At 45.3% G+C, this 17,506-nt stretch overlaps 1 protein-coding gene across 2 annotated transcripts in view; it reads left to right on the forward strand.

Annotated features, from left to right (window-relative positions):
* The window catches only part of cxadr (CXADR Ig-like cell adhesion molecule), a 115,652-nt gene that overhangs the window by 70,469 nt on the left and 27,677 nt on the right, over positions 1 to 17,506 (forward strand). Inside the window, exons 4-7 of one of the 2 annotated variants that reach the window (XM_052015278.1) lie at positions 3,095 to 3,247; positions 5,339 to 5,461; positions 8,345 to 8,483; positions 10,466 to 10,655. In XM_052015278.1, the coding sequence (XP_051871238.1) occupies positions 3,095 to 3,247; positions 5,339 to 5,461; positions 8,345 to 8,483; positions 10,466 to 10,655 (605 nt within the window). Of the gene's footprint in view, positions 1 to 3,094; positions 3,248 to 5,338; positions 5,462 to 8,344; positions 8,484 to 10,465; positions 16,037 to 17,506 lie in introns of those variants that run through there. The other variant, XM_052015277.1, reaches the window with a different exon arrangement.

Consider the following 17,506-nt stretch of genomic DNA (forward strand, 5'->3'; position numbering starts at 1 on the left):
GACTTAAATTTAGTCTCCGACCTACAGTGTGGTTTCAGTTTAAACGATTAAGTATTCTGACTCTCCCTGCTAGGAGGTTTGGTTGGTTGAGGAGGAGTGTTTCCAAATAGAGGTGTGTAAACAATGCACTGAGAAAGTTCAAAGGTAGTTAAGATAAGATAAAATATCTTTATTAGTCACATGTACATCGAAACACACAGTGAAATGCACCTTTTATGTAGAGTGTTCTGGGGGCAGCCCGCAAGTGTCGCCACGCTTCCGGCACCAACATAGCATGCCCACAACTTCCTAACCTGTACGTCTTTGGAATGTGGGAGGAAACCGGAGCACCCGGAGGAAACCCACACAGACACGGGGAGAACGTACAAACTCCTTACAGACAGCGGCCGGAATCGAACCCAGGTCACTGGCGCTGTAAAGCGTTATGCTAACCACTACACTACCGTGCCTGCAACCCCTTAACCCCTTAAGCACCACAGAGAAGGGGATGATGTGAATATTAAGGTCCAAGTGTCCGTGTCTGTTCACATAGCCATTACTAGGTGCAGCAAGACCTGGGCATCATATAGGGGTGGGCTGAAAGTGGTATTGTTAGTGTCACATGAGGGTCAAGTAATAAGAAAGTCTAACCACCGTACTTTGACATTGCCCATGTTCTCCACCTTTAATGTCCTGGACCAGCCTCACAAACACTGTGACTCTGTATCCTGACTGGTCTGGTATGGCAATTTGAATGCACAGAAGCTGCAGAAAGTATTGGTCTGAGTCCACTACATCACGGGCACATCCCTCCCCACCATCAGTGGTATCTACAGGAGGCGCTGCCTCAAGAGGGCAAGATCTATTGTCAAAGATCCGCACCATCCAGGCCATGCCACCTTCTCACAGCTACCATCGGGCAGGAAGTACAGAAGCCTGAAGTCCCACACCACCAGGTTCAGGAACAGCTACTTCCCTTCAACCATTCGGTTCTTGAACCAACCGGCACAACCCTCATCATTACAGTTTAGCAACACTATGACCACTTTGATCACATTTGCACTAAAATGTGTTTTCTTTTTGTTGTAATTGTGTTCTATCAGAATCAGGTTTATTATCACTGACATATGTCGTGAAATTTGTTGTTTTGCAGCAGCAGTACAATGCAAGACATAAAAATTACTATAAGTTACAAAAATAAATAAATAGTGTAAAAGAGGAATAACGAGATAGAGTTCATGGGTTCATGGACCGTTCAGAAATCTGTTTGATTCATGTGAATACTGCTTGTCTGATGCTCTGTGCCTGTGGTGCTGCTGCAAGTAAGTTTTTCATTGCACCTGTGCACACATGTACAGATGACAATAAACTCGACTTTGATTCTCTAGTGATGGAGGAGCAGATAGCACAGCTTCCTCACAGCTCCAACCTAGACCTTTCTCTGCTATCTGACAGGAGTTAGCATGTTCTTCCAGTGACTCCGTGGGTTTCTCCCGGCTAATCCGACTTCCTCCTACATGCCCACGGCCTGGGTTGTCAATTGCCCTTAGTGTAAGCGTGCTGGGAGAATCCGAGAGAAAAGGTTACAGGGAATTAAGTGTGGGAATGGGATAGAAGGGATTGTGCTAACAGCCAGCATGGACTCGATAGGCCGAATGTCCTCCAAAGTGATATGGGATATTAGAGCAGGTCAGAAGTTAGGCATCATGTAGCAAGTGACTTGACCCTTGACATCCCATAGCCTTCCTGCCATTTTAAAGACACAAGTGAAGTGTGTGATAGAATACTCTACACTCCAAAAATCTCAACACCATCCAGGACAAAGCAACCCATTTCATTGGCAATTCCACCATCAGAACACAGTGGCTGCACAGTGTTTTCCATCTACAGAGTGCACTATAGTAAATCATCAAGGGGCTACAACAAAGAGGTCAAGGGCAGCACACGCATGCTTTGAGCATCAGAGGCTGAGAGGAGACCTGATAGCAGTTTATAAAATTATGAGAAGCAGAGATACAGTAGGCAGTCAGAATCTTTTTTCCAGGTTAGAAATGTCAAATACTAGAGTATGTGCATTTAAGATGAGAGGGGGCAAAGGTTAAAGGAGATGTGCGGGGCAAGTTTCTCACACAGAGAGCGGTGGGTGCCTGGAACAGGCTACCAGGGGTAGTGGTGGAAGCAGATACGATAGAGGCATTTAAGACGCTGTTGGATAGACATGTGAATATGCGGGGAATGGAGGAATGACCTGGGTGGGTGGGGTTGTTGTTTTTGCTGGTTGCTTCACCAAGGCAATGAGAGGTATAGACGAGAGTCCATGGAGGGGAGGCTGGTGTCTGTGATGTGCTGGGCTGTATCCACAACTCTGCAGTTTCTTGCAGTCCTGGGCAGAGCAGTTGCTGTACCAAGCCGTGATTCTTCCAGATAGGATGCTTTCTATGGTGCATCGATAAAAGTTGGTGAGTGTCAAAGGGGACATGCCAAATTTCTTCAGCCTCCTGAGGGAGTAGAGGCGCTGGTGAGCTTTCTTGGCTGTGGCATCTACGTGGTTGGACCAGGACAGGCTTTTGGTGATGTTCACTCCTAGGAACTTAAAGCTCTCAACCCTCTCGACCTCAGCACCATTGATGTCAACAGGTGCATGTACACCGCCCCCTTTCCTGAAGTCAATGACCAGCTCTTTTGTTTTGCTGACATTGAGGGAAAGGTTGTCGTGACACCATGTCACTAAGCTCTCTATCTCCTTCCTGTACTCTGACTCATCGTTATTTGAGATCCACTGTAGGTGAAGCTACAGCAGCTGAAGTCAAAGGCACTGACAGATGACAAAACTGCTAGCACTGCCACTCATGTTGACGTCCAATGAATAAATGAATTAAAGCAGTTCAACTGAGCACCCCCTCATCCCAAACACAAAATACCTTCTCAAGCATTTATCCAACTCTCCCATAAATGCTTCCATTCTTTGCCTGAATTTCCCACAATTTTCCATGCTTCTAGGTCTGAGCATTCCTAGAGCTGGCGGTAACGTTGAATGCATCCAGAGAGTTAACGGTTAACCAATCCTTTCAGCAGCTTGAGTGTATCTGCGTTTTGTCTTTCTTCTCTTCCCCAGTGAAGCCATCACCTCCAACGTGTTTTGTGGATGGAAGCCAAGAGGTTGGAAAGGACGCAGTGTTGAAATGTTCAAGCCAGGGCACCCCTCCGATCACGTACATCTGGACCAAGCAAGGATCTTCACACCTGCTCCCTTCCACTGCAGTTGCCGGTAAATATGCTCTAAATGAAGATTTATAATACAGTGATACCCAACAGTTCAGACAGTTTTATAGAGAGAGAAACAAGGAATTATGACTCTTTGACTATAGCTCTTATTCTGAAACTGTTCTAGATGACCTCATGAAAGGAAGCATCCTGTCAGCCACTTGTCCCATCTAAATCTTTAATATTTTTATGCAATCTCCTTCCATTCTTGTAAAGTCCATTGAGTTCATGACCTTTTATCAAACAAGGAAGAAGTGAAAGGAGATAAAACAAATCTTAACCTGGATTAGAGGGCATGTGCTATCAGGAGAGACTGGACAAATTTGGGCTCTTTTCTCTGGAGCGCTGGAGGCTGAGGGGTGATCTGTTGAAAGTGTATAAAATTATGAGGGGCGTAGATAGGGTGGACAAGCAATACCTTTCTCCCATTATTGAGAGATCCAATACCAGAGGGCGTGCATTTAAGGTGAGAGGGGGTAGATTCAGAACAGATGTGAGGGGTACGTTTTTTATTGAGAGTGTGGTGGATGCCTGGAGTGCGTTGCCTGATAGGGTGGTGGAGGCAAATTCATTTAAGATTTCTTTATTAGTCACATGTACATCGAAACACACAGTGAAATACACCTTTTGCGTAGAGTGTTCTGGGGGCAGCCCGCAAGTGTCGCCACATTTTCGGCGCCAACACAGTATGCCCACAACTTCCTAACCCGTACGTCTTTGGAATGTGGGAGGAAACCGGAGCACCCAGGGGAAACCCACACAGACACGGGGAGAACATACAAACTCCTTACAGACAGCGGCCGGAATTGAACCCGGGTCTCTGGCGCTGTAATAGCGTTATGCTAACTGCTACACTACCGTGCCTGCCCCATTCATTGGGGGCTTTTAAGAGAGGCTTGGATGAGCACATGGATGAGGGGAAAATAGAGGGATGTGGGCATTCTGTAGGTAGATTAGCTATGTCGGAACAAGGTTGTGGGCCAAAGGGCATGTTCTGTGCTGTAGTGTTCTATGTTTAGCCTGCAGGGAAAGCATGAGGTAGTGAAACAAAAGGGAAGGTTCATGATGTGAGGTGGAAGGCAGGAGTGATTCAACAATGACAGATGAGACTTTTGAAATGACCTCCAGCATTTCCATGGTGGACACTGTGGTGGGTTAGACCTCGCTGAGCAGTGTGTCAGGCACGAGTGTCTGCTGTGTGGTCTCCGCACCAGGAGGGGACTGAGAGAGCCTTCGATGCACTAGGGGAGTGGAAGGATGCTTCACACCGCTGCCAATGTGCAAAACCCCAAACCACCTTATGAAATGGACTGCACTAAGCAGACCAGGCAGTATCTGTGGAAAGAAACAAAGTTGATGTTTCGGGTCCAAGAACCCGAGTCAGAACTTCAGCCAAACACTCTTTGTCTGTCCATTTTAACCCTATGGTATGTGTAATAAATAACAGCCTCAACTACTTGGGACCAAACCTTAATTATGTGCACTATCTCAGAAAAAACAAATCATCTGCTGCTTGTTATTCTGCCCTTGCTTCAGGTTTGTGGAATCAATGGATTTTGGGGGGTATGTTTGCATTTTATACAGGATTTTTGGTTTATTATTGTCACATGTACCAAGGTACAATGAAAAACTCATTTTGCATGCCATCCGTACAGCTCATTTCATTACAACAGTGCATTGAAGTAGTACAAGAGAAAACAATAACAGAATGCAGAATAAAGTGTTCCAGTTACAGAGAAAAGTGCAGTGCAGGCAGACAATAAGGTGCAAGGGTCATAATGAGGTAGATTGTGAGGTCAAGAGTCCGTAATGAGGCAAATCTGATTATATGGACTGAATTAAACACAGATACTTAAAGGCGCTTGTGTGTGTGTGTGTATACACGTGTGTGTGTATACACGTGTGTGCATGGGCATGTGTCTGCATGGGTATGCGTGCATTTCTAGCCCTGACTCTTGTGCTCTGCCACGTGTCTCTCGTTTGCCACTTAAGACGTGAATGTTACTCGGCTACCAATTCTTGGATTTATTCCAACCTTTTCTGTTTTAAGTTTTGCTTAGGGTTTTAAATAAAAGTATTTTTTCTCCCTACGCAGATATATCTGCAGGAACTCTGAAAGTGAAAAACGCCACTCTGGATTACTCTGGTGACTATAAGTGTGTTGCAAGGAACAGAGTTGGAAGTTCAGAATGTGTCGTCAAATTTTCCGTCTCTTCCTGTGAGTACTTTATTTCCAGCGAGTTTTCATTTTCTTTGTTAAACAAAACTTCTGCTTTGGGGAATTTTTTACCTCGGTTCTGTAGTTCCAGGTTTGAGCCCCAGAGGAGAAGGTGGAAGGTGAATAGACCTTGTATTTTTCTTTTAAATGGCCTTCATATTCCTCAAGACAATTGCAGGTTACGGTCAGGAGGAAGAAGCCAGTTTGTGTGCAAAATTCGCGCTGTCAGCAATATATTTCAGTACTTGTTTTTAAAAATGTCATTGATGGATAAGTGTTGACCAGATAAGGAAAGTACCCCTGCTCTTCTTCAAAGTAGTAACCATGGTATCTTTTGCACTCAGCTGAGAGAATAGACGGATCTCTGTTGAGTAACTCCTTGGCAAGATGGCAGTTCCAAGACTGCACCACTCCCTCAATGTTGCAATGAAGTGTCAGCCTAGACTTTGAGCTGTAGTGGGATTTCAACCCACGATCATCTGAAATAAAAACAGAGAATGCTGAAAACACTCAGCAGGTCAAGCAGCATCTGTGGAAGGAGAAGCAGTTAATGTTTCAGGTCCAAGATCCTTCATGAGAATTGGGAAAGACTGAAAACAAGTTATTTTTCATAGCGGAGAACATGATGGTGGAATGGGTAGGACAAAGGCAATATCTCTGATAGGGGGAGACCAAGTGACTTAATGCAGCAGTTAAAGCAGCAGTTAGCAGCAGATTTCCCTTGTTTCTTTCTTTCCCAGTTCTAAAGAAGAATCTCAGACCTGAAACACTGTTTCTCCCTCTACAGATGCTGCCTGACCTATTGAGTGCTTCTTGTATTTCCTGCTTTTATTTCAGACTTATAGCATCTGCATTTTTTTAAAATTTCCACAACCTTTTGACCCAGGGAGCGACCCACCAGTTTGTGTCAGTGGTGGAATAAATTGTGTAAAGAAAAAGTCCTGTGATTTCACTGTATTTATCAATTTATCTTGATACAGCTGCCTGAGAGAGGTTTAAAGGAACTCATCCATTCTTATTATGGATTACAAATACACGTTGTGGATAAAACAGAATCCTAACATGTTTCAAATGCTTTGAACTGCTAAAATGATATGAAGGCTGGTTTGGAAAGATGGGCAATTATATCAAAGAGTCATAGAGCTGTACAGCAGGGAAAACAGGCCCTTCAGCCCAACTCGTCCATGCCGACCAAGTTGCCGAACTGAGCTAGTCCCATTTGCTTACATTTGGCCCATATCCCTTTCCTATCCATGTATGTATCCAAATGTCTTTTACATGTCATTTTACCCCCTTTACCACTTCCTTTGGCAGCTCGTTCCATATAACCATCATCCTCTGTGTAAAAAAAATGTTGCCCTCCCCAGGTCCCTTTTTAAATCTTTCCCCTCTCATTTTAAACCCATGCCCTCTAGTTTTGGACTCCCCTACTTTGGGAAAAGAGTGTGGCTATTCACCCTATCTATGCTCCTCCTTATTTTCTAGAGCTTATCAACACAGGATATGTCTACATGTGTACACAATCTTTCAGGACCTGATGGACATTTTTACTTTCATATTTCTAGCTCAGCTTGGCATCTGTGAAATTCTTTGGAACTCACTCACTGCAGTAAAGTGTAGGATGACCATTGCTCCGAGATGAGCATAGCAACTGTACCACTTAAAATTTGTATCATGTTGTAACGACGGTCATGATATCACAACTTCTGGAGTCTGTAAAGGGAGCCACAGTAACAAGTTCTGTTCTGACCTTGTTAAAAGTTTATAGTTATTACAGTACCTTTGTTGTTTGCAGGACATACCAGCTGTTTTCCGGTATTTTAGATTGAGGAAGATATTGAGACACCTTTTCTGTCTTTGTGGAAACTGAGGAACATCTATCTAGTTTGCTAATATTTGCTTATTTTTCTTAAATTATCATTGATCTTTTCTTGTCTCTGATCATGCTTTATGGCGGAACCTCAGAATGGGTATTTATGGTTACAAACTCCACCCCAGAGACTTTATCTGGTCCGTGCAAATGGCATAAGAGTCATTTGTTTGACATTGTGTCCAAGACCCTGACACTGTGTTATTGAGGGAGGGATGACTTTCAAAGAGGTTATATGACCCACTGAGTCCACGAGGGCTCCCAGAGTAATCCTGCCTTATCTCCTTGTAACCCATTCTCTTTTACATTCACATCAACTGCCCCTGATTCTCCTACACTTGAGATAAGTAGCACACCAGCATGTCTTTGGGATGTGGGAAGGAACCGGAACACCCGGGAGAAAACTTGCAAACTCCACACAAACAGCACCGGAGGTGAGAATTGAGCGCAGATCGTTGGAGCTGAATCCCCTCTGGTACCACCTGCCCTTCACGTCTCTCCTAATAGTTCCTATCAACCCCTTCCTTACTTAGCAGATTGCAGCACTGGCAGCCTTTGTGTTCCTGCTTATCACCCTCCAGCAACTGTCTCCACTTCCTCGCTCCGTTCCCCCGCCTGGCTTCATCTCCACCCCAGAAATAAAGTCTCTGGGGTGGAGCTTGTAACCATAAACACCCATCTTGAGGCTCAGGACTGCACACTCAGCCATAAAGCGTGATCAGAGATGAGAAAGAAATCAATGATAATTTGCGAAAAATATCCCGCTGTTCTAAGACTATTGAACAGTCCCCAAGTACAATAAGAATGGATTTATTATATGCACAGCAGAATGCAGAATATAGTGTTACCGTGAGACAAAGCAACTGGGGAGATGGCCGCAGCCTTTTCCCAGTGGGGCCGGGACAGAGCATTAAACACAAGTGGAAAAGTTCACATCCACTCTGCGTACAGTACTGATCCTTGCAACACGTAGGAGAGAAATGGCTCACTTTTTAACTTCTTCTCCTGCTTAGCGGGAAACAACGGTGGCAAGATAGCGGGAGCCATTATTGGAGTCTTGCTCGCTTTACTGTTGATTGGCATCGTCATCTGGTTCATCCTTCGAAGGAAGAAGAAGACAACTTATGAGAAGGAGCAGCCTTTCGAAATACGGTAACTGCACTTGGTTTTCTCTCTGAGCACATTCACTGGGGGCAGTGGCATACATCAGACAAACTTCGTGCCTTCCAGGTTCAAAGACACCACTTATAGCTCTAATAGCTTATTAAACATGAGCACCATCCCAAGCTGTTTAATAACCATTTGGGCTCTCTTTACAAAGGATGCACAACAGGTATGGCAGAATCTTACATCACGGGAAACAATTTGGCCCATTGTTTCATCTTAGATCCCCTTTCTTCCAAAAACTCTGCAAGTTCCTTGTAAGATAACTAGATTTCTTTATTAGTCAGATGTACATCGAAACACACAGTGAAATGCATCTTTTACGTGGAGTATTCTGCGGGCAGCCCGCAAGTGTCGCCACGCTTCCGGCGCCAACATAGCATGCCCACAACTTCCTAACCTGTACGTCTTTGGAATGTGGGAGGAAACCGGAGCACCCGGAGGAAACCCACGCAGACACGGGGAGAATGTATAAACCCCTCACAGACAGTGGCCAGAATTGAACCCGGGTCGAGCTGATACAAGCCTTAATTAATTTCCACGCCTTCCGGTCTTCCTTGGGTTATGGAGCTGCTGTATCTCAGGCAGGTTGTTAGTAATCTTTCTAGGGAAACCATAGAGTCATACAGCACAGAAACAGGCTCTTCAGCCCATGACATCCATACTAATTCCATTGACCAGCACTTTGTCCATAGCCTTCCAAGCCTCGGTGATTCAAGTGCTTGTCCAGATACTTCTTAAATATTATAAAGTGTACCTGGGTCCCATCACCCAGTCAGGCGGTGCATTCCAGATAGCAGCCGGTGTGAAAACATTCTTCTCCAGATCTCTTCTAAACCATTTCCCACTTACCCTAAACCTATGTATGCCCTCTGGTTATAGGCACCTCTGCTGTGGGGAAAAGTTTCCTACCATTTACCCTATATGTGCCCCTCATAATTCTTGTACACCTTTATCAGGTTCCCCCTCGGCCTCCTCTGTTCCAAGGAAAACAAACCCAGCCCCAGCAGTCTCTCCTCATAACTGAAGTGCTCCATCCCAGGCAACATCCTGGTGAATCTCCTCTGCACCCTCTCCAGTGTAATCTCGTCCTTGTTGTTTTATTATGCAAGGATTTGTCCCAGGGAATATGAGGATCATTGCAAACTGAAGGTATGAAGGTATTTGTGTGAAATTTCCATTTACCAAGATCTTAATTGTCTTGTACATGAGGACAACAGGCCAAATGGCCTTGTATTATACTATATTCTTCTCCCTTTTAAAACTACTTATGAATTTGGCTTCTACCTCCATTTGTTCAGTTTTGAGATCCCAGAGACCAAGGGAAGTATTTCCCTTCTGCCAGAGACTTTGAATCTCTGCTTATTGACCCATTGATCGGAGGGTCCAGTGTTTCCCCCCGTCTGCCTCAATACACCCCACCACCACATTGGAAACACATTGGGTCACTGTCTCTATTCCAAATTGATCACTTAAATTGGAAGGCTGAAACCCTGGTGCTCTCGTAGCTAAAGCCCTTCATTCCATGCCAGTAGATAATTTCTGTAAGTCTCCTCAGGTTCTTCCAAAAGTGCGGTGCTCAAATGAGGTTCTAACCAGTGATTCTTCAGAAGTTTGCCATTGGTAAATTGATTTATCATTGTCACATGTACCGAGGTACAGTGAAAAACTTGTCTCGCATACTGTTCATACAAGATCAATCCATTACACAGTGCACTGAGGTAGTACAAGGGAAAACAATAACAGAATGCAGAATAAAGTGTTACAGTTACAGAGAAAGTGTAGTGCAGGCAGACAATAAGGTCCAAGGTCGTGGTGAGGCAGGTTGTGAGGTCAAGAGTCCATCTAACATCATCACTGGTGTGCTGTGATAACTATTCGGAGGTGCTAAGTTACACTGCTCAGCAGTTTGTGCAAAAGTGGCAAGTGTTCAAGATTCTTTGACTGCATTTCATTTTCTGTTTTAACAGGGAAGACGTTCCTCCCCCAAAGAGCCGGGTTTCCACAGCTCGCAGCTACACCGTGGACTCCCAGCGTTCATCTCTGGGCTCGATGTCTCCCTCCAACATGGAGCCCTACAAGTCCCACTACAACCGACTGGCCACAGACGAGCTCGAGCACCCTCCTTCTCACAACCCGCACCTGACTCCTTCGTACAAGGTAGCCGCTCCGAGTCTGAACCGGATGGGAGCCGTTCCTGTCATGATCCCGGCACAGCACCGTGACGGTTCCATTGTGTAGCACCCTACCTTCCCCCCACCCCCCCCACCAAGCCCCTCAACCCCCTCGACCCAGAATAAATCCCATCTCATTGGTTGCCTTTGACCAGACTGTGTGAATTGCAAAGGAAGTTTCTAATTGAAAATCCGCCTGTTTGACCAGACCGAGATGCGAATGCTCTACAAGTCCTCGTGTTCAGAAAGAGTCTGGTTTAAATCTTCTCTCAATGGTGCAAATTTTGTGTATAATGACAAGAGTTGTGTGTGATGTTGTTTTGTGCGTTTTGTTTTAAAAAGATTGTCTTCTCCCCGAACTAGTTGGTTATGCAACGCAGAACCTTACACAACAGAATGCCATCCTCTGGATCTGTAATGAGAAGTTTGGGATTGGATGTGAGGGAGAGGGGAGGAAACTGCTGGGGTTCCCAAACATCACCATCAACCACGAGATGGTGCACTTACCACGGGCTTGGGCAAGATCTGGTTCACTGATGTTCACAGGTGAAGCCAGCTTGAAGTTTGCCCTGGGGAGTGCCTGCTTCAAACTCATAGCCTGGCAGTCACAAGGGGCACATTTGCTCAATATGTAATGCAGCTACCGCTGTGCCTCCAGTGGTAGTTGCATTACCACAGAATGTGCTCTATACAGCAAGCCCCCAGAATCATCAGTGGGGTTCCCTTCATGCTATGCATGGGTATACAGCCATTGTTTTCATTGAATCAAAGAGCATAGAAGGCCATTCTTTGAATCCATGCTAGATCCTAGCTGCGCAATCCCATCAGTCCCATTCCTCCATGCTTTCCCCACTAATCTGCAAATTATTCTCTCTCAAGCACCTGTACATTTCCCCTTTGAAGGCTCTATTTTCCCTACAAGCAGTGAGTTCCAGATCATAACCACTGCGGAGGAAAAAGAAATCCTCACGTGCCCCTCTATCATTTTCCCAAAATTTAAAACCCATGTCCACTTATCCCTGAACCATCTACTAATGGGAACAGCTTCCCTCTCTTCACCCTGTCTCAGCCAGTCTTTTGTACTTCCACCAAATCTCCTCGCAATCCCAGCCTCTCAGGTTGAACCTTGCAGCTGAAGTCCCTCATCCCCAGAAACATTCCAGCAAATCTCTCCCGGAACTTCTCCAGGGGCCTGCACATCCTCCCCCAACATGTGGTGACGGGAACTGGATCCATTGCTCTAGGTTTTGGATGCACATTGTGGCCCCCAACTTCTGCTTTGCTGTGTGTGTAATTAAGTTCCCTGGAAAGCCCAAACCGTCTGGGTCATGTTGACTCTTACTCTGTCAGTTTTCTGATATCACTGAAGCATTGTGTCTTTTCCCCCCAGTTAGAAAATGAAGCTTTCTGCAATTGCTGGAAGGTCTAATTGACTTTGTATTGTTTTACCCACTGTTGAAGTTTGTTTTTTATTACGTTCCCATGTTGCGTGGTTCAATGTGCAGTGAAAACTGTTCAAGGACAAGGCCATGTCCCCCGAAGGTTTTCACCACCAAAGATTCAGCGCAGGAATGGCGGACACAATGTTCCATTCCATACAGAGCCAACCAGGCGGACCAGGACTCCGGCAGATGCTGGAAACCTGGAGCCACACACAAAATGCTGGTGGAACTCAGCGGGTCAGGCAGCATCTATGGAGGGAAATGGGCAGTCAATGTTTCGGGTCGAGACCATCTCAACCCGAAACGTCGACTGTCCACCTCCTGGCCCCTCTGAGTTCCTCCAGCATTTTGTGTGTTGCTCCTGAATTAAGAGATGGGTTTCTACAATTCAGGGAGAAGGAAAGTTAAACCCGAAAGCCTGCCTCATGTTGCTTCTTTGCGCTAATCCCTCAGAGCAGGGCATCCGCTATCCTTTCCTGGTGTGGACCATGTGTGACTCCAGACCCAGCAATGCGGCTGATACTTACTTATGCTCGGAAACACCCAACAATGAGAATTAATGCTGAGAAATAAATGGGACAGGGGAGGAGAAGCATCTGAAAACTGACACGTTGCAACTCTTGTTTAATCTTACATTTAAACAGAGTTTTCATTCACTTTTATATGAGCTCACCAACCCTGGTCTTCCCCCCATAAGGCACAGTGCGACCTTTAAGGGGAACTTGGAGATATAAGTTGTAGAATAATAGCAAACAATTCTTTAGCCCAGCCTCATTAGAGGAGACCTCATGCAAGGTTTGTTCATTTATGTGAAACCTAGGAATAAGTCTGTTGTAAGTTTATTATGTAAATGTTTTGTCATAAGTTCTAATGTTGAAGTGTGTTGCTCCAACTTCTGATTTGTTGGACTTTTATCCTTGTTTTGTTTAATCTGGTACTTCAGGGCAGTATCCAGCTTGTGTTGACTTATATGAAGGATTGATACTGATCAGTGAGAAGGATATAGTTGAGCCCAATGCTGTATATATTGCCTGCATGCAAACTTAGATAGTTTATGATATGTACTTGCATAATGTGTGGATCCCAGGTTTGACCCTCATTTTGCTGTTGTGCATTTCACTGGGGTCGGGTCCAAAGTTCTTTGTAGTTAGCCTTTTAGTTTTGATGTGTTCCTATTTCCTATTTTGATTTATTGTAGTGTGAAATGCAATTTGAACACCACATTGTTTTGAACTTGGTGTATCACTAACAGGACTAACAAGGAATCAGGTTCCACCCCAAACTCTTGACGTTCTCATTCTCAATGCGAGTGGTGGGTTTGGACTTGTCCTCTGTACAGATGGGCTAATGGAAGTGGGGAGTGGGTTGTTTGGGAGGTAGTGGTAATCAGCATTGGCGAGTGTACAGCTGGGCATGAGTCCTGATTACTGTCGAAGTGCCCTCTGTTGGAGGGAACGCACATGATATCTGTGATGTTTACTGCAGTTGTACAGCCATTCAAAGCCCTGTCTCAGTGGGAGGAGAGGACACCTAAATAACACCCCAGAGGGCAGTCTGATCAAAACAGTGGTCTGTGCCATCAAAAGCATATGAGGCAGCCCAAGTGATAGCAGTTAGGATAGTGAGCAGCACTCTTAATTTTGGTTTTCAGCTGGTGGGGGGGTTGGTTAACATGTGGAGAGGGGGAAGAGGAACTGTGCTTGGAAGGGCTTTGCTTTCAATCCCCACATGTAAACAGAATATATATAAAAAGAAATGTTGAATGATGATCGGCTTTATAAAATTCGCCAGGATTATTGACTGGGTGTGGTAGACTTGCTGCCTTTTACTGTTGTGTGTGGTCCTAGGTCAGTCCTATTTATTTATTTGAGAATTTGTCTGTCAAGTGGTCAACAGGCCCCAAGATAGTGACTTGGTTCTTGATTTAAGCCAGATCCTTCCTCCTGCAGTCAGAACGAATGCAAGAACAAATCCTTCCTTTGGAGAAACTGTTATGTTTAGACCCTTGTTCTATATGTAGAAATCTCTGTGCAACTTAACTCCTGCTATGTCCATGGTGGGGCTGTGGAGAGAGCATGGGAGAGAGTGATAGTGAGAGTGAGAGTGAGAGAGAGTGAGAGCGAGAGAGTGAGAGCAAGAGAGGTTGAGAGAGAGAGAGAGAGATTGAGTGAGAGATTGAGAGAGAGTGAGAGAGAGAGAGACTGAGAGTGAGACTGAGAGTGAGAGCGAGAGAGAGTGAGAGAGAGAGAGTCCAAGAGTGAGAGAGAGAGAGAGAGAGAGAGAGATTGAGAGAGCGAGAGAGAGAGGGAGAGCATGAGTGAGAGAGAGGGAAAATGTGAGAGAGTGAGCATGAGAGAGGGAGAGAGAGAACCCACTGACATAAGAGAGGGCGCAGAGTTAGTTCAGTCATGTGGGATCTGGGATAAAACAAAAAATTTTAGAAATACTCAGCAGGACGAGCAACATTGATGGAGTAAAATGCAGGATTAGACTGATCGTCAGAACTGATGAAGGGTCTTTAACCTGCAACATTAACCGGTTTTCTCTCCCACAGACGCTGACTGACCTGTTGAGTGTTTCCAGTGGGTTTTTGTTTTCAGATTTCCAGCATTTTCAATTTCAGGTCTCTGATTTTTCAACCGAATTTCAAAATGTTGTAGGATTAAAGCAAATAGTACAGGAAAGAGGAGGAGAGAACGAGGCAGGAGTAATTAACCAGCAATGTGTGATAGTTCAAGATGAGGGGGGAAGGAGAATGGAACAACGGTCTGGACGAGGAACAGCAGCATGACAGGCTGATGTTGTTGGGTGTAGGATGCTAGAAAGTATCTGCGGTTAAAGGTGAGGCTCTGCTCATTCCACACTCATTCAAGTTCTGGAATAGGGGCTCTGCGACTGTTGCCCTTGGAGGAGAGAAGATTTAAGGGGTCAGGTCTAAGAACTCAAGGTTGTGGACATTTCAGGAGAAGCGGTGAGCCCTCAAGGGGGAGGGCCAGCGACCAGAAGTCATCAGTTTAAACAGGCAGACACGAAGGGAATTGATGTACCTCACACAAAGGGTTGCTATGATCTGCAGCCCGCTGTTCGAATACCTGGGCAGTGGGACTCAATCAGACGAACCATTCAAGGAGCCAGCATGTACTTTGAGTGGCTCCTCAAGAGCTTAAAGAAAGTGAAGTTAATTCTGTGGAATTCTGATCCCCAGTTTAGGTCGACAGCCAGGAAAAATAGCAAATTTCAAACTAATTCCCATTTCTCAAACGGCCTGAAGGACAGTCCTGTCTGGCAGTTTGCCATTTGCTTTGACTAAATAAGCAGTGATGTGGTAGTGGCTTTGCAATTATATCCTTGCACACTACTGTTACCTGCTCGAGTAAACATAACACTTGCTCAAGTGTGGTGCAGAGCAGGTTGGGCCACGAAGTTATCCGCGTCCTGTTCACACGGAGGCAGCTGGTCTCAAATGGCTGGACGCTAGGAGTTTCAGGTGGGAAAGTTGCATTGCTCTGGGTAGTAGACATTTACTCCTATTAGAAAGTACGAACGGATATTGAGTAGAAGAAAGGGATTGTATCTTAGCAACAATGCCTTGGTCAAATAGTTAGGGTTAACACTTCTCTGGTTGCCAAGGAATGACGATTAATGGCCCTGGAAATGGCGGCAGGCAAGTGAGCTAGACTTTGCAGGAAACCAACTTTATAAAAGCACAAAAGCTCTTTAAACTGACACAAACCCACAGTAGAACCTTCTGATTGGACATGTGAGCTGTTAACACAGGTGGTATGCACTGATCTTGGTACCACCTTCTGTTGTACTTTGTACTAATTTATGTTTTATTTAGTTGTAGAGAGGTACTCTGTAATTAATGCTCATTCCTGTGAATGGTTGAATGTGAAATTTGAATAAAGGTTTGACACTATTTAGATCTCCTGGCTGCCTGGTATTTTGTAAGGGTTACAGGTGATCATCACCTTGTTCTGATCTGAGTCAGTTTTTTTTTGTTTCAGGACTGGAGCCTGAGGAGATGTCCTGAGGTTTTCAGTGTAGCTCAGTACTAGGAGGGCATTCAGTGGGTCAGCCATTTGGAATAAGCTCTCTCAACCTCCTGCTCTCAAGGACCCACCCCTCATCTCTGATGGATGAGAATCTTGGACAGCATGGGACAGCTGTCCAATATAAGTACTTATCAAACTCTTTTGAACTGTAGAAGCTGTTTCCATCATTGTGCACTCACCGCCAGTGCAGGCACGCTCAGAGTTGTTAACACCATCCAGCATGATTTAGACCGTGACCAGGGTAATCCATAGCTATCCTTCCCCACTTGTCTATCCCCCTTGGCTTGATTAACAGCACAGCCAACATTCTGCACTGTCAGCCTGCTAAACGGCCTCTCACTCACCTTGTTAACCAGAGGTGACCAAAATCACCAGCAGTAACTGCTCTTCCTGTGCCCAAGAAGTTATCTTTGGCATTCCCCAAGAAGCCATGCTTGCTGACACATCCTGATTCAGGAAGTAGGGACTAGCTGGGTGGGCACCGTGGTCAGCATGGAGTAGTTGGGCCAAAGGGCCTGTATCCATGCTGTATTGTTCCGTGACTCCATGACATCCCCATCCTCACTCTACCTTCTGTCTTGCATTTTGCATCCTGTCACTCAGCTACATCAATGATTAGGATCATTGCATTAGTACAGCACAGCAGGAGGCCATTCACCCCATCAAGTCTGTACCAGCCCCTGGTAGAGCAATCCCATAAGCCCAATTCTTTCCCCAGACCCTGCACATTATTCCCTTTCAATTGCCTTTGGAAAGTTCTGATTCCTCTCACCAACCCTGCAGGCACTGGGCTCCAGGTCATCAACGGTGAAGGAGTTGCTCCTCACACCCAACTTTTGCTCATCTGAAAACTTAGTTTAAGCTTCCATGCGTTTGCTGACATCTGCCAGCTCCGTCTGTGTCCTCCACTGATTGGTCACAACGCTGCCTCTAAAACAGCCAACTCCCTGACTGACATGCACTGTTAAATGAGCAGAAACTTCCTCCAAATGAACATTATCTTAAATTGGTTTATTATTGTCACATGTGAAAAACTTTGTTTTGCCTGCCATCCATACAGATCATTTCATCGCATCAGCGCATTGAGGGAGTACGAGGGAAAACAAAAACCAAAGGCAGAATAAAGTGTCACAGTTACAGAGAAAGTGCAGTGCAGGCAGACAATAAGGTGCAAGGGCCAGGATAAGGTAGATTGTGGGTTCATCTTTAATGTACAACAGTCTTATAACAGCAGGATAGAAGCCGTCCTTAAGCCTGGTGGTAAACGTGCTTTCAGGCTTTTGTATCTTCTGCCCAATGGGAGGGCAGAGGAGAGAGAATGTCCAGGGTGGGAGGGGTCC

The sequence above is a fragment of the Pristis pectinata genome, chromosome 4 (genome assembly GCF_009764475.1).
Source record: "Pristis pectinata isolate sPriPec2 chromosome 4, sPriPec2.1.pri, whole genome shotgun sequence".
Taxonomy (NCBI): domain Eukaryota; kingdom Metazoa; phylum Chordata; class Chondrichthyes; order Rhinopristiformes; family Pristidae; genus Pristis; species Pristis pectinata.